Source organism: Mauremys mutica, chromosome 8 (genome assembly GCF_020497125.1).
Source record: "Mauremys mutica isolate MM-2020 ecotype Southern chromosome 8, ASM2049712v1, whole genome shotgun sequence".
In the NCBI taxonomy this organism is placed as follows: domain Eukaryota; kingdom Metazoa; phylum Chordata; order Testudines; family Geoemydidae; genus Mauremys; species Mauremys mutica.
In genome coordinates, this window is record NC_059079.1 from 31,515,097 (window position 1) to 31,535,942 (window position 20,846).

General features: G+C 41.7%; 1 protein-coding gene and 1 long non-coding RNA gene across 5 annotated transcripts in view; one reads left to right on the plus strand and one right to left on the minus strand.

Annotated features, from left to right (window-relative positions):
- The first annotated feature begins 897 nt into the window (after positions 1–897).
- The window catches only part of PKN2 (protein kinase N2), a 125,965-nt gene continuing 106,016 nt past the window's right edge, over positions 898–20,846 (plus strand). For 2 of the 4 annotated variants that reach the window (XM_045027350.1, XM_045027352.1), the window contains exon 1: positions 7,474–7,770. In XM_045027350.1, coding sequence (XP_044883285.1) covers positions 7,723–7,770 — 48 coding nt within the window. In that variant the 5' untranslated portion in view covers positions 7,474–7,722. Of the gene's footprint in view, positions 999–3,656; positions 3,835–7,473; positions 7,771–20,846 lie in introns of those variants that run through there. The other 2 variants (XM_045027353.1, XM_045027351.1) reach the window with 2 other exon arrangements.
- Positions 2,413–7,331, minus strand: LOC123375923. Its single transcript, XR_006581624.1, has 3 exons — positions 7,116–7,331; positions 5,792–5,893; positions 2,413–2,664 (listed from the first exon to the last, which is right to left on the minus strand). It is a non-coding gene; the product is annotated as an uncharacterized LOC123375923 (long non-coding RNA).

Below are 20,846 nucleotides of genomic sequence, written 5' to 3' on the forward strand. Positions count from 1 at the left end.
CAAGACTTGACAGCTGAAGCACCTTTTGATTGGTACAGCAGCTGAATGAGGATGACTCGAGTCAGGCCACACTAGGAACCTGATCCTGCAATAGATGAAGTAGCACAAATCCCTGTGCCTGCATGGAATCCCATTGACTTCCCTGAAACTCTGCAAAAAGTGGTAGTACATCCATTTGCAGCACTGAGGTCTTAGTTTATTAAATTATAGCAGAACAACAGCTAAGGAGAGGAGAGAAGTGCATACATACCTTGAAGTTCACAGTCTGCATCAGTTTAATACAGGTCAATAGCAGGCAACTGGTGCCTTGCCATTGATACTGTCAGAAGTAAGGTGGGATATGAGAGCAGTCTGTGGATTTAATGAAGGGTAGTGGAAAGTACAGATTTTTTAGATGGTATCCTATATGCAAATATGAAGGGGTTGTAAAAGAGTATAAAGTGGTTCTACATTTTACAACTGTGGTATTCTATAGGCTCAGAGTTTGAGAGTAGAGCAATTGCAAGTAGCAAGTGAAAAGGCAGAGTATATGTGTTCTGAGTTTTGGGAGGCATTGCTCAACAAGAACAGAGTTAAGGTTGTGTGGGCATTTATCTTCACTCTGTATTTCCTGGTCTTCAGAAATTTGAGTTTTGCAGAACTCTGTTCTGGAAGGGCATGAGCTATCACCAGGCAACCTTAACTTTGTATTAACAATTTTTTTGCTATTTAATTTCCTAGTTTTTTAAACAGAAAAAGAAACACTTGTTGTTCGGCGTTAATGGTCTGTAAAACCATGGTTTGTCCCTTTCTGGTTGGAGGGCTGGCGCTAGCCAACATTGATTACAGAATGAGCCCCGCCTTAGAGGAATCTAGGGTAATACCTGCAGAGGCTGTAGGAAGTCAGAAAGCTCAGCAGGGAAGGCCTGTGAAGAAGAACAAACTTGAGGAGCTGGGAGGCAGAAAGAAAGACCCTTGTGGAGGAGAGGCTGTGACTAAATGAAACTTGGATAAGGACAGTGAGTTTTTGTTCTAGTTTGAAAGAACTTTGTTACTTTGGATTACCAGGAGAGAGACCCTGAATTGGGTTTGGGGCCTGGAGGGCCAGTGGCCATGAGGACTGAATAAATTGGACCCCAGGTGGAGAATGTTTAATTTCATTTGGACTGTGTGGAGTTTGTTTAAGAAGCTCAGAAGAAGGGGAAAACAGAGGCAGAGCACTGCATGGGCACCTATGACTACAAGAGCATGTTCTGGATGCAGCTGATCAGTTAGGCAATTGTTCTTACCAGGCCTGCAGTTGATATGCTACTGTGGCTTGGCAATAATGAAAAGCACTATATAAAACACAAGTCTTTTGATCAGTAGATTTCAAAGAACGTTACATCATTATCCCCATTTTACAGATGGGGAAATGGAGGATCAGAAAGGTGAAGTGACTTGCCCCAGGTCACCTAATAGGTCAGTGGTCTTTCCACCACACCATGTGGTTGCTATGTGATTCTGTAGTGCTCCTTTCCCCATCTCATCATGTTAAGCCATTGGTTGGCAATGTAGAATTAACATATAAGAACTTGTTCCTTCCTGTCTCCCATCCTGTGCTCTGTGTATGCATATCACAGGCAGCAGCTTACTAGAGGGGCACATGCTACCTTGGTTATATAGCCTGAGCTGCATGTTGAGCTGGGCCCCTCGCTCCCATTACTCAGCTCTAGCTACGACTCCTGTTTCTGCTTTAGCGAGGCTTCCCCAGCCAGGTTGGGAGGTCCACCCAGCCTGCCCCTCCCACATACACTCTGGCCAGCCTCCATCAACCCCACATGGGGTGATGTGTATCTTAACTTTTTGGGAGGGGATTTCAGATGTTTAAATTTGTTACCTTCAGTCCCCCCATTCCAGATCCCAGCTCACATGGAGGGGCAGGGAGAGGGGCTCAGACACCCAAGAAGAGCAGGGTCCCCCAGAACATATAGCTGGAAGTGAGAGGGGCTTCCCAAGATCCCAGCACACATGGAAGGGGAGAATTCAGGGCTGATTCATCCCCAACTTCCTTTGCTGCTACTCATATACTCCAACACCTCTTATCTTCTCCTCTCACATTTTCCCCTTACCTGAGCCCCCAGACTCTCTTCTCTCCCCTACCACCCTTTTATCTCTATCCCTTGCTGCAGAACCACCCCTCTCTTCCACTATTACCACCCACTTTTGTGCCAACTAATCATCCCTCACCTCCCAGTGAGTACTTGCATGTGTTTATCAAAAAGTTTCAGTAGTCTCAATATTCTGAGGTACTCACATTTTGTTTTCCCCAAAATAAAACCCTCCTTTGATAGAGAGAGACTGGAGCAATATACCTCCCCCACCCCCTTTTTTTTAAACTTCAGATTTATACCTGGGTTAGATTCAAACTCTCAGTACCTGAGGTCTTGTTTGGATTTGATAATCATCGATGTCCTCAGAACCAGCCAAGTCCTGTGATTTGATAGTTTTCCAGATAGTTAGCGCCTCTCTGAATATATGCTCAATATAATCCATTAGGTGTGTGAGCCTTCTCAAGAAGTTAACTAGAAAAGCCAACTCTTTCTGAAATAATGTTTTAATTTGATTTCCCCCAATGGGTCGGTAGGTGCCATCTATTCTATTGGAGTATCTCTTGAGCGTATGAGACCCTGGTTTGATTTCTATCTGTGAAAAAAATATACATTGCTAGAATGTCAACTTAAAGCAAAGCTGTTTTTTCTGGATACCATAAGTTGGGAACCCCTTGATTAAATGTCCTCACATTTGGACTGCTAACAGAACCCTGCATTCTCATGAGGGACACCACATTTCAAGGCAATCCAATCAACTATATGAATTTTAGAGCACTTAAAAGAGTCAAGCTTTAAACAGAAAGCTGGTCTTAATATGTATAAAATGCAAGCACTGTACAGACAATCTTATCAAGCATGCAATGATCAATAATGGGACAACAGTTCTATCATGGAAATAACTTGTTGAAAAATTATGAATTGGTTTTATGAATAAAAGTAACCAAATAGTTTAAGAACAGACAAAGATCACATAACCCAAATACCCCTTATTTAGCAGCTTTAGTGTTAACAGTTCTACATTTCATTCCATGCCATAATCCCCTCCTCTGCATCATCAATGACAGCCTCAATACTCCACTTATGCACCCTATTCGGTGTGGAATTCCCTACACAAACTAGTTCACCAAATCAGCACCTTCCCTTCATTCAAATTCTTCCTAAAAATTCCGCTTTTCTCATAATGCCTATAAGAAATTTAAAAGAAAAGAGAGTTTTACATGGGGGAGGGGAAGCAGCTACATTATCCTCCATTCTCATTTTCACTGCATGAGGTTTCTTTGAATGAGCCTCTTTTTAGACCACAACATCTTTGAGATTTATTTAAGATCCTATGTAGTTAATACATTTTTTTTCTTATTTCATTGTACAGAAGAAAACCAAAGAACCACATTAAACTACAGCCCACCCTAAATAGCGTTTGTCCCTGAATAGAACTAACTGTGAACTCTTTAGAGTACAGCTTTATAACCCTTTAGTTCCCACAATAGGAAACAAAATAAAAAAAATTAATATCTTTCAACTTTTCCCTCATGCTTCCATTAACAGGAAGGAAAATTAAGAGGAAAAACTAACAGAATAAAAATATGTTCCTATTACAGTGCTGAGTCAGCGCTCTCCATCTCATTTTTCCACACCCAATGAGCATGTCCAGAAAAAAGACCTCTGACTCCTCTAGCTTCATCTGCACATCTCCTCAGAGAACTGTGTGAGGTCTGCAACTTGCTGCTGCTAATCCTGGACCACTACAGCTATGCTTAATGCAGTGAGTATGTGAAGAGCAATGGTAGTATAGAATTGTGTTGGCTACAACACAGAAAATGGTAGTTTTTGTTGGGGATAGGTCAAAAATTGTTTGCTTGCAGTGTCTCCTGCCAACTCTAGGACGTACAGAGTTAAGGTAATGTCTCCCACACCAAATCCACACACAACATTAACTCTGTATTTTCTGATAGTCAGAGGCTGAAGATTAGCCACGTTCCACATTTTGGAAGGGCATGAGAAAGAACTAGGCAACTGTAACTCTTTGTTAACAAAGTTTTATGACAGTAAATGTCCCTTGTTTTATGAGGAAGTGGTGGTAGTGAGTCCTGACTGAGCTCCGTGGGCCTCTCCGCCAGAGAACCAGTTCTTTTGGACTCTTGAACTAGCCTGTCTGGTGTCATTTTTATACCCCTGCCCCTATTGTCAAACCAGTTTTCAATACAATATCCTTATGCAATCAGATTTTAGACTAACTTTCAATATACTCTAAAAATCAAAAGCAGGTCATTGTGCATGACTGTATGAGGCTGTGTTTTGGGAACTCCTTGACCAAATGACTTTAAACTTGCACCACAGAGTTTACCCCAATCCCTGTTCTGGTATACCAGTTTTCAAGACAATCTCCTTATGGATATGGATCTTAGAGCACTTCAAAAAATCTGCTCTAAAGCTCTTCAATAATACTACCTACACTTGAGGCACAACTACCAAAAGAAAACTCTTTGCAGCTTCTCACCCCAAGCAGAGTGCTTGCATAACCAGACACTTTCACGTACACCTCTACCTCAATATAACGCAGTCCTCGGGAGCCAAAAAATCTTACCGCATTATAGATGAAACCGCCTTATATCGAACTTGCTTTGATCCCCCGGAGTGCGCAGCCCACCCCCCCCCCCCCCCCCCGGAGCATGGCTTTACCACATTATATCCGAATTCGTGTTATATCAGGTCGCGATATATCGAGGTAGAGGTGTATTTGCTAAGGAGAGGACTTGTACTCTTAGCCCTTGAACAGTGCTTGGGTTCAGGACAACTGCTTATTCTCCTACGCCAGGTGTAGTCAATTATTTTTTGTCATGGTCCAAATTTCTTGGTCAAGATATAGTCAAGGTCCAGACTCCAGAGAAAATAAAAAAAAAAATTAACAATAATGATGATAATAAGTAAAGAAAAAGATTTTGGGATCTGTTCAAAAGTGTCTGGCAGCCTGGATTTGACCTGCAGTTTGCCTATTGACTACTTCTGCCCTAAGCCACCAAGTGACTGTCATGTGAGCTGAGCTCCATTCAGATGGTCATCACAGTACAGTGCCCCAAGCTTTAGGTGCACTATTCTAAAAGTGTGTGTGCAAATCACTTTCTCTGGCATGCATCACAGATGTGTGCCAATTTATAGAGCCAGGAAGACACTTTAATAACTCTATTAAATATTTTTGGGGGAGATACTGTAGCTCTGGAATCTCTTGGCAAAGTGATGCGACATTGCATCAACATCCCCACCCTTGGCCCAGATGAAGCACACTAGTTTTCAAAACCTGAATGCTAGCGCATGCTGAAAAACTGGCTCTTAAAAAGAGAGCTCAACTCAACCTATGATTTGGCAAAGCCGCTCCATGATTCCCTTGTGTAGTCTAAACAAATTAATTTAGTCTTGGACAATATTCTCTTTCTTTTCCTTCCCCCACAGAACAACAAACACCCTTTTAATTAAAGTTCATTAAATAGCTTTTAAGTTGCATAGTAAGTGAAAACTGGCCAAGATCCTGAGTTGCACCAGCAGAAGATTTAGTATAACCCAAGAAGGGGATGCAAAGATTATTTTAAATCACCTTTTTGTTCCCCTATACAGATTCTGAGTCGGTCCCATCCCCTCGTACAACTTAGAGCGGCCTGAAGTAGGTTTATACGAAGTGTCTACCTTAAATATGGTGCTATAAATAAGATGAAGCCTTGACATACCTGTCCTTTCTCAATCCATTGACTAAAAGTATTGTGAATTAAGTTCCCATGGCAAAGTTGTCAGTATTACCCAAAACTTTCTGGATGTGTGCCAGCGGGACCCTATCAGTAAAATCAGAACGACTAGTTATGCAGTTGCGAGTAAACCTTGTTATATATTGTCTATAATAGTTTTTAGGAAATAGTTGTAATTTTTGTACATCAGCTTCAACGGGGCTACTTACATGCAGGGCCGCCCCGAGGATTCAGGGGGCCTGGTGCAAAGCAATTTCGGGGGCCCCTTGCATTAAAAAAAGTTGCAATACTATAGAATACTATATTCTTGTGGGGGCCCCTGCAGGGCCTGGGGCAAATTGCCCCACTCCCCCCCCCCACCCCTGGGCGGCCCTTCTTATATGTGAAAAGTTAAGCATGTGTATTTGCAGGATTCAGGTTTAAGTCACTATGTTGAGTTATAAATAACTAGGCCTCATTTATATAAAGATACCCCTGAAATATAGATACAGATTGATATGATTACTGTAGAACTATTTTGACAGCTTTGTTTTTATGTAAGAGAGACAGTCTGCATGTTCACATTTAATTATTTTTGCACTGCATGCCAGCTTCTGCTGGGGAGTGTTGCTGCTTCTTTGTTGCTCAGCAGCAGTAGTATGAGTACACTCAAGCTGTTCTGGCCAATCTCTGCTGGCAAGCCCAGCCTGGAAATAGTCATTGTAATTTATTGTTTGATTTTTTTATATCTGTGAAAACATAAATTCCAGTTCTAGAGTATACAAGCTACACTTAAACCTTGTCTATACAAATAAATTACACTGGCTTAACTAACAATCTGTTTGTAAAGCAATTTTAAACAGGTGCAAATCCCTGTGTGGACACACTTCCATTAGTTCATAAATGGTAATATCAGTTTAGACTGAGCCGCTACATTTACTGAAACAAGCTAAACTGATGTAACCCAGCGTCCACACTTGGCCTGGCACCAGTTTAACTAAATTTGTTTGAAATCCTATTTGCAGATAAATTGGAGCAACTTTGTGTTGGCTGTAGACCAGGCCTTAGTGTCAGAGAGGAGGAAACAAATGGTTTGAAGGTGGGATTCTTTCTGACTTGGGGAGGCAATGAGGGTAAGTGGCTGAGCCTAATCCCCAAATGTGGCAGAGCTGCCCCTCCTGCCCAAATCCAGGCACAAACATTGCGGTCTATATCACAGATATATACTGAACTGCCCCTCAGCCTCCTTCTGGGCTGTGTTTGTGTGTTGTGTTGCCAAATCCAAGTGGTAACATTAGAAACTTAGTTTAAAGAAAGCTGAGAGTTTTACGTAGTAACGGGACTCCAGGCGCTGGGGATTTACGGGCGCAGGGCTTCCCGCAAAAAAACTAAAAAAAATTCACGCGTTGGCAACAGTGGGGGGCGCCATCTTCTCTCATCCCGCTTCACAGCGATGGGGGGGGGCGGCCCCTAAGCCGCGCTGAGCGGCTGCCCCCTACACTCGGCGCGTCCCCGCTTTGCGCCGAGGGGAAAGTTGCAGGGTTCGCTCCCCACGAACCTGCACCACCACCCCCCGTCACGTGCTCACACGGAGCCGCAAAGCAGCGACGCGTTTGCGACAGGGTGACAGCCAAATGGTGCGACAGCCGCGGCGGGCGGCCCCAGCCAGCTGCGGTGGAGGCGGCGGCCGAGGGCTGCCGGAGCCGAGCAGGGAGGAGCCAGGGCGGGGGAAGCGGCGCTCGGCCAGCCGGGGAGCGCAGCGCCCGTGCCGACCCCCATGAGAGGGGGGGTTCTTGCCCCTCCCGGATCCCCCAGCCTCCCGCCCGGGCTGAGCACTCAGCGCCCCCTCCCCCCGATTAGTCCCGGCCCCAGACCCGCCTCCCTCCGCTCCCCTCCCCGGCGGCAGCGTCCAGGTGCGGAGTTCAAACCAGAGCGCAATGGCGTCCAACACGGCGGAGAGGGAGATTCTCCTCACCGACCTCCAGGTAAGAGGGGCCGGGGTCGCTCAGGGGCCGGGCTCAGGCCGCCGCGGGGAGCCCGCTCGCCTCCTGCCCCCGGGGGCCGGGCCCCGTTCCTGTCTCAGCCCCGCTGCCTGGAGAAACCAACCGCCCCCTGCCTCCTTCAGGCCCGGTCCCCGCGGCACAACGCTCCGCAGGCTGGATGCTGAGACCCTCCCCCGTCCCAGGCCGGTTCCGCGGGTGCTGAGGGGATGGACCCCACCCCATTCCCGTCACATTCCGCCGCCCCGCCTGGGTCCGGCTCTGGTCGTCTCCTCCCGCTCCCCAGCGAGGGGATGCTGGGGCAGCCGCCTTCCCCTCCGCCAGGCCCCCTGCCCCGTCTGGGCTCCTGCTTAGCGCGCGCTGCCCGGAGGATAATCTTCTTGGCCAGAGCCGCTTCCCTCGCTCGCTCGCTCATCGGATTAATGCCCGGAGTGACTCAGGAAGCGTCCCCCCCTCTGGGCAGGTTGTTTGAGAGTGAGCTGAAACGGCCTCTCCAAGCCTTGTCTCGAGCTCGCAAACAGATTAATAGCCCCTGAAATCCTTGGGCAAGTGGTGTGAGGTCCTTTCTCTCCCACGTGCCGCTGGCGAGATTTTTCTTTTCCCTTCTCGCTCCGTTCAGCCCCTTAGGTGCACATCAAGTTGTATTTACAAACACCCGAGTCGGTTCATTGAAGGAAATAAACGTAATTGGTTAGTCAGTGCTGGGCACCCTATGCATAGTAGAGGATGTGAGTAGAGCAACTTTTTCAGCTGTGTCACTTGCAAATGCTCTCTCCAGCAGGGAAACCGTCATGTCTAATTCTAGTCTTTTTCTAGTAGAAAGTATTTTCTTTGTTTTTGTTTTTTCATTCCCGTTGAAGTGCTTGATGATGATACCAGATGCAGCGTTTCTTGTATGTAGCCTTTGGACTCGTCATCCATGCAGAGAAGAAAATGGACAGATAGAAATGTAGTTCAGTACATTCAGAGAACTCCTTTCTTTAGTTACAGAGTAATAACTGGTAGAATGTTATGAAAATGCAGCTGTTTGTCATTTCCAAGCCTCTCTGAAAATGGGCCAGTTTCCTTGACTTGTGTAAAGTATGGAGTTAGACTATGAACAGTGTAACTGTTACAGTTCTCCAATGTGTTTTGACTACAAGATTAAATTGAGATCTTTAGTAGACTTGCTGTGTACTTCTACTGCATGCTAGATTATTTCTCAACTAGGAAATGGATTTTGGTAGCTCTTGCCCCCTGCTCCCCAAGCCTCTGTTCAGACTTCATAACTTTACTAAATCTATACAAAATAAGGGGTTACAATTTTTATAGGGCAAACATGCAACTCTGAATATCACTTTCAAGTTAGTAATAGGACAGTAAACTAAAGAAAAAGTCTGTAACTGGAAAGTATGTAATCTGAGTGGTAATGAACAAAAGGTGCCTGAAAGAAAGATGTTTACTTTGAGTAATTTGTATGTAATTTTTAAAAATGTAGTAGTGGTCTTTACAGTATGTACATGCTTACTGCTAAGAGTCTACGACGGGTGGGCAAACTTTTTGTCCCGATGGCCACATCTGGGAATAGAAATTGTATGGTGGGCCATGAATGCTCACAAAATTGGGGTTGGGATGCGGGAGGGGGTGAGGGCTCTAGTTGGAGGTGTGTGCTCTGGGATGGGGCCAGAAATTAGGCATTCAGGGTGTGGGAGGGGCCTCTGGAGTGGGGTGTGTGCGGGGGTGTGTGAGGGCTCTGAGGTGGGGCTGGGGATGAGAAGTTTGGGGTGTAGGAGGGTGCTCTGGGCTGGAACTGAGGGATTCGGAGGGCGGGAGGGGGATCAGGGCTGGGGCAGGGGGTTGGGGTGCGAGAAGGGGTGAAGGCTCCGGCTGGGGTGCGGGCTCTGGGGTGGGACAGAGGATGAGGGGTTTGGGATCCAGGCGGATGCTCAGGGCTGGGATCGACGGGTTTAGGGGGGAGGGATCAGGGCTGGGGAGAGGCACAGAGGTGCAGGCTCTGCACAGCGCTTACCTCAAGCAGCTCCCGGAAGCAGCGGCATGTCCGTTCTCTGCCTCCTACATGGAGGCACGGCCAGGCAGCTCCGTGGGCTGCCCTGTTCACAGGCACTGCCCCTGCAGCTCCCATTCGAGCGCCGGAGGGGGCCACTGGAGTGCGGTCATGCTGCTGCTTCCAGGAGCTGCGTGGAGTGGCCCCCAACCCTGCTCCCAGCTGGAGCACTGGAGGGGGGCTATGCTGCGGCTTCCGAGAGCCGCATGGAGCGGCCCCTGACCCTGCATGCCGGCTGGAGCGGGGCCGTTTGGCTGCTTCCGGGAGCTGCATGAAGTGGCCCCCGACCCTGCTCCCCGGATAGAGCATTGGAGCAGGGCAAGCCCCAGCCCCCGCTCCCTAGTGGGAGCTCAAGGACCAGCTTAAAACGGCTGGTGGGCGGATCTAGCCCACGGACCGTAGTTTGCCCACGCCGGTCTAAGGGAAAGAATGTACAATGAATATTGAGCATACTTCATTTACTTACTGCAAGAGTAGTCAATTATTTTTTGTCATGGTCCATATTTCTTGGTCATGGTATGGTCAAGGTTCAGACTCTGGAGAAACATTTTTCACATCAATAATGATGATAATAAGTAAATAAAAATGTTGTGGTCCATTCAAAAGCATCTGGCAGTCCGGATTTGGTACATGATCTGCCTATTGACTTACTGCCTTTAATGAGAGCAAGACTAAAGGCAAGGCACTACCTCAAAAGTTAAACTTCAATTGCTGATTCATAACATGGCTTTCTATAGAAAGAGTTGATACTAACCTTTCATAAACTATTAGTGTTTTAATACAAACTTGATATTGCTGATACCCAAGTTGTGTGTTGTTTTTTAAACATTCCTGTGGCAGAACAATACTTTAATTTAAATGGTTGTCACAATGTTATATATACAAAAAAGTGAATATGAATAGAGGCAAAACTGAATTTATCTAGAAATACTAGAAATATTTATTAGAAAACTATGTAGCAGAACTGCATAGTAGAGAACAGTGAAATTTTTTGTGGAAAACCCCAGAGTGGAATGAATCCTGTGTCTTCTGTATTTTCTACCCTACTAGTAATAATATTTAATATGTACCAATATATGTAAATCTCGCTGTCAATACAGGAAACTTACAATATTAACAAGGAAATCCAAATGAAGTTTAAATTTATTATTCTGTCAACTCTGCAAAATATAGAAAAGAACCATCGTATCAGAAAGTTATATAATTTATTTTTACAGTGGCATGGATTAGTTTTATATCCCCTTTTCCTGTCATTTTATATTATTCACTTAAACTATGGTTTATTAGATTTCTACTTATTTTTTGAAAAATTGCATATCAGAATTTTGAATTTACCACTCTTCTTATTTAAAATAAGACTTAATGAGATGTATTAAATCATGTACATTAAAGTTTTTTGTTTGAGATGGTTCCAGTATAAGGCACTTAACTGTAGTTCACAACAGGAGTGCACAGTTGCGCTCACGTTTCTTTAATTCACTGGCACATTTTTTACCTACAAGTAACATCTAAAACTACAGTAGTTTTAGATATGGGTTTGAGAATTTATTTTTACTTTTACTTTATGTATTTGACAGAACTTTGCCTAGTCAGTTTTCCCTAGATAGTCAAGACAGTCTCCTTTTGTTCATGTGGGTCTTTTGGCAAGAAAACTTGAGAGCCGGTGTACTAGCCGAAACTATTTCTAACTCATTTTTGTGAAATTGACAGATTTTAGGTTGAAGGTCCCATACAGTGACCACTCTAAATGTCTCATTCAGTTTTCACTGTATTTAGTCACGTTAGCTTGGGATTCTGCTATGGGGGGTAAGGAATTGAAGAATGAGAGAACAAGAAACTGTGGCTTCCAGTGTGTATGCTGGTCATCTGGAATTTCCCAGTAACAAAATCTACAACTTTGTTTTCTCTGCCAGTAACATCATTACAAGCTGCGGTAAAATATTTTATATCTATGCTAATGGAGAGTATTAAGAAAATGTTAAAAGAATGCATAGAACCAACTGATCTTATAGTAAAGATTCAAAGCATTACCTAAATCAGGTATAGTCTAAGTAAGTATTTGCTAGAATTCTGTAATTAGAAGGTAATGTTTAGTTGTTGGACAGTACTTCAGTCTTGGCAAAATATGATGAGCATGATAAGGCGAAAACATTCACAAGTAGCTGACAGTACAGTTTACTAGGAACTGATGCAGCAGTTACTGTAGCAAATATGCTTGTTTCAAAATGAACTTGACCCTCAAAGAGAGATTTTGTGAACTTAGACATATTAACTGCACATTTCTTATATAACAAACACAAGGTTTGACTGTATATCTGATTAAATTGATTTTTTAAAAAGAAATTACACTTAAAATTTGTTTTGGCTTCCATATGTAAGTAGGAAAATAGATTTGAGTTGGTACCTTAATTTTCTATATCTATCTTCAGTAAAATACAAAAAAAGTTAAGAGTACTGGATTGTATACAGAATTATTAATGAGATATGGAAATATCTTACACTTGTCTCTAGGTTGCTGGTTCAGATTTGCCAAAGGTCAGAAATACAGATCAGTAGCTGTCGAATGAAAATATGTTAAATGAGTTTGGTGGTCTGTCAGATTTTTTCATAATAGGTTCTGTTTGGCATCCTTGTTGGCTTATCAGATGACACTGCCAAAGTCATGGAAAATAAACTACCTTTTTACCTCTAGAGACAGTCCCTTCATGTCACATAATTCAGGTACTTCTCTAGAGTGATAGGGGTGAGGAAGAATAATCACCTAGGTATAAATCAAGTATTCTAACTCTTTCCTGTTATGCTACATAAACAGTAGTAGTAATTTTGAGAAAAAGAGAGGAGTTACTAAAAGCCTATGCAAAACCTGCTTTTATGACATTCTGTAGATTACATATATAACCTTCATCTATTTCACAACTTAAACAAATATGTTTAAAAAAACCAACCCTCCTTTTCAAATATCTACCATCTGTATCGTAAGCCATCCACATATGCTCCCCTTTTCAGCTTCACAGGGAGGAAGTTATTACAAATAATGTTTTGTGTGTAGTGTTCTGTTTTCTAATTGTAAATTTGACAATTTGTACAAGTGTATAAGTGTTTGTATTTGTATACGTGTTGCTTATTTCAGACTACTGGTGCTTCCTTGAGAGTGGTGAAGCTTAACAGAAGCCATATCGTTAAGAAGTTGTTACAGAGTTGGATAATGAAAATACTTATGCATGTGAATAACTTTATTCATGCATATTAAATTGTATGTATATGAGTAAAGTTACTGATGAGCTAATTGTGTATAGGACCTGGTCCTTAGAGGTACAGGCTTTGATTGTGCTCTTGAAACCTCTTTCATTGATATTCTAGAATATATTTAGATAATTAAATTTCATATTCATTCAAAATTTTGCCCCAAACAACTATTAGCACTTAACTCAAAAGAACAAACTAGGGCTATGTCTATACTGGCAACTGAACGACAAAACTTTTGTCTTTCAGAGGTGTTAAAAACACACACACACACACGTACGTTTTGCCGACGACAAGCACCATTGTGAACAGCACTGTGTCGGCTGACAATGCTAACGCTGCTTGTTGGGGATGGAAGTTTTTTGTGAGCAGGAGTGCTGATAAACAGCGGCTACACTGCGCGCCTTTTGCAACATGGCTGTAGCGAGACAGTCCTGTTGCTAAAAACTGTGTAGTGTAGACATAACCTAAGTATATTATTGGCAGCAGTTTTTTAATTTAAACTGAATGGCAAAAAATTAGGACCTAACTCCACCAATGCTACAGGCCATAGCCTAATATGATAAGAAGTCCCGTTTTCTTCAAATTGGGCTGCTAACATTAGTAAATTATTCACGTTTTTTCACAATTGGGTCTTAAATGTGAACAGGTATAGTTACCTAAATAACTTTATTTATAAACGTCTTTTTCTGGATTATACCTATGGACCTGAGCAGAATAAAGAAAAAAAATGTTTTTTGTTTTCATAAAAATTTGATTTTGATGAAGTCTTCCAGCCAGCCCTGTTGCCTGCTTTATTAATCAGATACTATATTGTCAGCAATCTTTCCAGGCTAAACTTCACAACAGAAACCTTTCATAAGTCATTTTAAATGTTTTAATTTATTGCCATTTTGAGGTAAAGGATATTACCAAGTTAATTTAGATAGAAGTGTGTTTTTATTGTTTGAAATGACACTGAACATTATCATAACAGAATGGCAGAGAAAAATAATCATTTCAGTTAACTTAATGGCACATTGTGTATATCACTTTCCCTGTACAGTTAACTTCTCATATTTGTGTTTATTTTTTCCCACACTTCAACATTGGAGAAGAACACTTAGAAATGAATGTGATGGGGTGTGGCGGGGGTGGAATGGCAAGGGTATCGATGACATGTGTGATGCATGAAAATAATTAATTTATTTTTGAAGTAAGTTTTACAATTTTTTGGTACTGCTATAAAATTATTTTTGTCTTAAGTGAAATGGAATATTGAGTATCTGTGTTTTGGATTAGAGCACTGGGCTGGAGCTCAGGAGACCATGGTTCTATTCCTGGCTCTTCTACTGGCCAGCTGGAGCTGGCTGATATTGGGCAGTCACTTCACCTCTCTGCTTCAGTTGGGATGGGGATAATGATACTGACCTCCTTTATTAAGCACTTTGTGATCTACAGATGAAAAGCACTGTATAAGAACTAAATATTATTTATTACTCAAACTGAGTTAAAATAGTTGGGTGATTTTTAAAACTGTGCAAGAATCCTAGTTACTCTCTTTTGAATAGTGTACTACTTTCAGAAATTAAACTATAAAAGATTCTGCTCAAATAACTTTTGTCTCAGTTGTTCCTACAGAACAAAAAAAACCCCTCATAGCTAAGACTAAAATTGTCCTTGACCATCCTTTTATGTGATAGGTATTGAAGTACCTGTAGAGTTGCCCAGTACTTCTCAGATCCTTGAATACTGTCCCCATAACATGGGTTTAGGGAAGAATTCCAGCTCTAACTCTAAATTTCTCTGCTTGTGTGGGTTTAAGATACACTTTAATTGGAATTGTTTGTTTTTAACATTTGATTCTTTTTTAAACATTTTTAAAAGCTGGAAAAATTCTTAATGGGACAAAAATAATCCTTAAATATGTAGTTTTATTGATGTGTTGATTTTGAGTCACCTTTTGAACTGCTGTCCTGTCAGTTGACCTGTTAACATTATAATTTTTGGCTGCCTTTTCTTTTATTCAGCGGCAGTTGGTGCTTCCTGGGTCATTGGATCCAAGACTGTTGCTTTAACTTTTGTTCAGCATCCAGTTACATGGTGATGGGCAATAACAACATAGATATGTATTCACAACATGCATAATAGCGCCTCCATCTGAGCAGTTTTGTATATTGTGAGATTGGGTATCTATTATAGTAGAACTCAAAATACCCTAGTAGAATTCCTTATAAAAGCTAATTATACATGCACTTCATGTTGGGGAGTGAGATGGCACAAGGGATTAATAGTGGGATAGGCAATCTCCTCTCTAAATCCCCAGCTCAGCAGAGCATATAAATACATGGGTAAGTACTTTGATGAGTGGGGATGAACTGCTGAATCTGGGCCTAAAATATAATTTCACATCTGCCTCAGGTTCATAGTGACCAAGCATTGTGGACTATATACTGTGGTCTCAGTCTAATTTTTCCCCATCACCAAACCCACTGTTGCACTTGGCACTAGTTGATAGTTCCATGGCTCTTCTTAGCTAAGGTGCCAGTGACTGAATGAGAATAGAGACTAAACTGGACTTTCACCTCTAGGGATGTTTCCTGCAGAACATGAATGAGACATTTGAATAGTGTGTTGAAGCTTTAATAAGCACAGGCAGTAGTATACTACTTTTGGGAATAGTGGGCTTAGTTTCTAATGCAGTTGAGCTAACTTCTTTTATAAGCGTTACATTATCTTTTTAAAAATAATTCCTAGGTTGAGGTTTATATTAATTTCATATGACTGATTTTATAACACTTTGAATAAGTGATTAAAAACTGCTTTATTGCGGCATAAGAACTTGAGGCTTCATAAAGCCAACAAAACACTTGGAAGAACATTCCATAGGGACTGGGGGTGGCATAGACTGGCAGGGACATGTAGCAGATGACTTACAAGTTGTCTTCAGTTTCATTTCTTTGAATCAGTGATTGAAAAAATTAATAAAATTTAAGATTGAGAATTTTGCATACACAAAGGTCAGGAAACTTAAATAAGCTTCTCACAGACCACTTATCTCTTCTGCCTTTAACATAGTAATGCCATCCAATAACCATACAAATATGATTAAAGTATTTTAGTATTTGTGGTTGAAACTATATTAAAGTGTTTTTAAAGGGAATAGATTTGTTGTATTTTTCATACACATAACTGAGCATGTGTATCTTAACATGTTTTGATTTCTTTTAAGTGTAATTTGTACTTTGAATTTCTTGTGTTTATAATGTTTACAATAATTAATAACTTTGCTTAGTTGCAACCTAATTTCTTCAAATATGGCCAAACTCCAGATGGATAGTTAATTTGATTTATATACACTATGTATATTTATTAGGAGCAGCATGAGAACATCATCTACAAAAACAAAATAAAACTGGCATGGGAACTAAGGAGGAGGTTATTTATCCCTTTTTAAATGACTGGATTTCAAGTTGGAGTCCATTGAACAATGTGTCATTCAAGAAGTCCCTAAATCTTCTTATATTTTTTTGAAATAGTATGAGGAGAATATCTTATATTCACTTCTGTTACTGATGAGGCTGCTGCTTTATTGAGTGTATACATTTAGACACTCATTTTCTTCACGTTTATGGCTAGGGCCCTACCAAATTTATGGTCAATTTTGATCAATTTCACCATCATAGGAGTTTTAAAATAGTAAATTTCATTATTTCAGCTATTTAAATCTGAAATATGGGTTGTGCCAGTTAGTATGAGAGGAGTATTACTTAATCTTTGTCTGTCTTAATTATGTTGCTGAAGTTAGATGCATGTTCTTATGCCTTGCATTAAGGCCATATGTACACTAGCAGATGTAGATGTAGTTTATTCAAGCAATACTGTGCTTTTGCCTGCATAGCTAATTCCAGCCTATCCTACTTCACCCAGTGGAAAGAGGAAACTGTTTGCCAGTATATAACTGAGTCTACACTAAGGGCTTTTGCCACACAGCTGTCGGTCAGGGATAACACCTCTTCACACTCTCTACTTACTTTATGTTGGCAGAAATTTGTTGTGTGTGTGTATATGTATGTATATGTATATGTATGTATATGTGTATATATAGAATAATTAGCTAAAATTCTCTTTTGTCTGAAGTCCAATGGTGTGTGTGGGTTTTTAAGAAATATGAGTTTCCTTTACTGTAGATTCTGTTTCATGGAGATAGACAAACTGTTTACCTAATGTCTGAATAAGTACAAATATGAGGATATGATGGTGGCTGGAGCTGGCAAATATGGATCTAATTCATGGCTGCTGTTTGTACTTCTATAGTTTACTGAAGTTTCTACAAAAAACTAATGATCCTCTTGAAGATTTTTTTTAAACCATTTTCTTTGTGAAGAGGTGGTAACAAGGATTATAGATTTCAAATTATGAGTGAACCTTATTTTCTGTGTTGCAGTAACAGTGTTTTTCCTGTTCAAGTTGAAAGGTATTTCTTTTGATAACTCTCTGGCAGCATTTTTTTTTTGGTGACATGAAAAAGAGTGTAACTGAAACTTAGGTCTAGAGCAGTAAGAGAGGAATTAGTAGTATGCGCATAATCAAGTATACGTGCTTGCATATCATGGCTTCAGAACTGATCACAGAAGAGTTGTGGGGTCTATCTATTAGCATTGCAGAAGTGTTTGCAACTGCAACAAGTTGGAAAGAGTAACTTTTAATTTGGCTTATAAATCAATTGAACAAAAGTAATTGGTGGCAGAATTAAAAAGTGTTGGGCAATGAACCCCAAAATATTGTTCCAACCCTCTAAATATAAGTGCTGATATACCTGTTTAGAAGAGATTTATAGAAGTTGATATTATGAAGTTTTAAAAAGGTCATGTTTTGCACACTGCCTTTATAGGCATAGGCAATGTATATGAACATTCCAAATGCATATATTATGTACCTGCTATGTGCTTGTTTGTTAAATTACCAAAGGAAGTCGGTACTGAAACTAATGTGACAGAGATTTGCCTGAGGTGGAAAGATATTTCTGGACTAAGTGATTCAAATAACGCCTCTACATGCAAACAGGTGCAAAGGTATATTGAAGGGTAGGGTGGAGGAATGAAATCTATCAGATCAATAGGCAATTTCTCATTTTAAGGTGTAGTTGTATTCTTGTGTAAATACTACAAAGAATCAAGTAAGACAGACCTGAACAAATACAATTGTGTAAATCGTCTATGGGAGTTGTTTGAGAAAGTTACTATTATGTACAAATATTCATAGAGATAATATAGCTCAGATCTTTCAGAAAGTTCCATGTCACAAGTTTCTGTAGGTATGGAAATATACTTAGGTTATCCAAACAATCTTAATTATGCTGTATACTGACACAACTAAAAAAAAAAAAAATCCTCTGATCTACCATTATACATAAAATTGTGTGGCTGTTGCATAGTGTCACAACAGGACAGGTAAGGTTGTATGTTAGTTATAACTATGCATTTCTTTACTTTAAGATGTGTGGATTGATTTTAATTTGAACTTGGCACACCACTTCTGAAAGGTTGCCGCCCCCTGGATTAGATGGTGTACAGTACTGGTTGTCATGCTTTAGATCAGGGGTCTCAAACATGCGGCCTGCTGGCCCCATGCGGCCTGCGGAGCTCTTCCCTGTGGCCCACCAAGCTCCTCATACCCTCCCCCCCAGTTATTCCTGTTACCGCCAAACTCCCCTCACCTCCCCCCTGAGTTATTTTGTGTGGCCACTAAGCTCCCTGTGTGCTGCTTCCCAATGTTTGGGGCCAGGTCTCCCCCGGCCCTGCCTGCCGCCCCCACGTGCCTCCCCCGAGTGTCCCCTGGCCCCCACTTGCTGCCCCCTCACCACCCTGGAGCCTGACTCCGGTCTGTTCTGCCGGCTTCCAGCATCACCTGCTGCCACAGGGTCCTAGTGCCCTTCTCCACTAGGGCCAGGGCAGGCTGCCCTTCCCCTGCCCTTCTGCCCTAATCCTGAGCCTCTCCAATGCCCCAAACCCCTGATCCCCAGCCCCACAGCCCTCACCCCTGCACCCCCTCCTATCCCCAAATTCCGTCCCAGAGCCTGCACCCCTGCCCCAGCCCAGAGCCTGCACCCCAGACTCCCTCCCCCACCCAAACTCCTTCCCAGAGCCTTAGGCAGGTGAGGGTAGAGTTGGGGGGGGGCAGGTTTTGGACACCACCAATATTTCTACAAACCTGCCACCCCTGGAAGAGGTGGAGCAGGGGTGGAGTGGTGGTGCAGCCCAGTGCGGGGGTGGGGGGGGGGACTATAACAGAAGTAATTCTAACTAAATGCATGTTTTGTCCTTTGAGTGAGGTGCATTATTGAGTGTATATATTTTATTAAAACCGCTTGGAAATGACTTTGTCGAAAAAAAGAACATTCAGGGAAGAAAAGAGAGTTTTCCAAGACACATGGGAGAATTTATATTTTTTTCACAGAGGTAAAAGATAAAATTCATTGCCTTATTTGTCAGCAAACGATTGCTGTTCCCAAGGAGTATAATGTGTGTCGGCACTACGACACAATGCACCATGAAAAATATGATGCATTCAGTGGAAAAATTTGAGAAGAAAAAGTTCAGCAACTTAAAGCAGCATTTACCATGCAAAGCAATTTCTTTTGGGGGATTAACAAGTCTAGCGAAGATTCAGTAAGAGCAAGTTTTGTGATAAGCAAAATGATAGCTAAATCATCGTGACCTTTTACAGAAGGCTTATTCGTAAAAGAATGTCTTATGAAGGCCAATGAAATTTTATGTCCTGATAGGAAAAAAGTTTTTGAAGGCATAAGCTTGTCTGCCAGTACAGTTGCCTGCAGGATAACGGATTTATCTGATAATGTGCAAAAACAATTGATTCAAATGGCAAAAGACTTCGAAGCATTTTCAGTTGCTCTTGATGAGAATACAGATGTATCAGATACCGCACAGTGTGCAGTGTTCATTAGAGGTGTGGATTGCAATTTGAATATAACTGAATAATTGCTAGACTTAATGCCACTGAAGGGTACCACAACGTGACATGACATATTTCAAGGACTGGAAGAGTGCATTGAAAAAGCTGCACTGCCATGGAACAAACTCGTATCTTTGGCTACGGATGGTGCGCCATCAGTGTGCTCTGAAAATGTTGGTGTGGTTGGTTTATTGAAGTCCAAACTGAACAGCCTCAATATACCAGGAATTACCTTCACCAGTATGTATTGTATTTTGCACCAAAAAGCCCTGTGTAGTAAAAGTCTACAAATGAAGGAAGTTATGGATGTAGTTGTTAAAACTGTTAATTTTATATGTGCAGGAGGGCTGAATCACAGACAGTTCACTTCTTTTATAGCAAGTATGGACGGTGAATATGGGGAACTTCTGTATCACACTCAAGTTAGATGGCTGAGTCGTGGAAATGTTTTGAAACATTTTTTTTTGCACTTAGAGAGGAGATTGATTCCTTCATGAAAATTAAAAACAAGGAGGTTCCACTGCTTGCTGATTCCACTTTTATCTGCAACCTTGCTTTTCTAACAGATGTAACTGATCACCTGAATGCCCTGAACTTGAAACTTCAGGGTAGAAAACAGGTGATGATAAAGATGTATGACAGTGTTAAGTCATTCAAAGTCAAGCTTACTTTGTGGGGAAACAGCTGACTGCTGGCAATTTGGGCCATTTCTTGACTCTGAATTCCTTGGGAAAAGTTGAACCCAAATCCTTGAAAGAATATTCAGAGATCATTTCTAACTTGCACAAACAGTTTGATGTGCGGTTTAAAGATTTCAAGG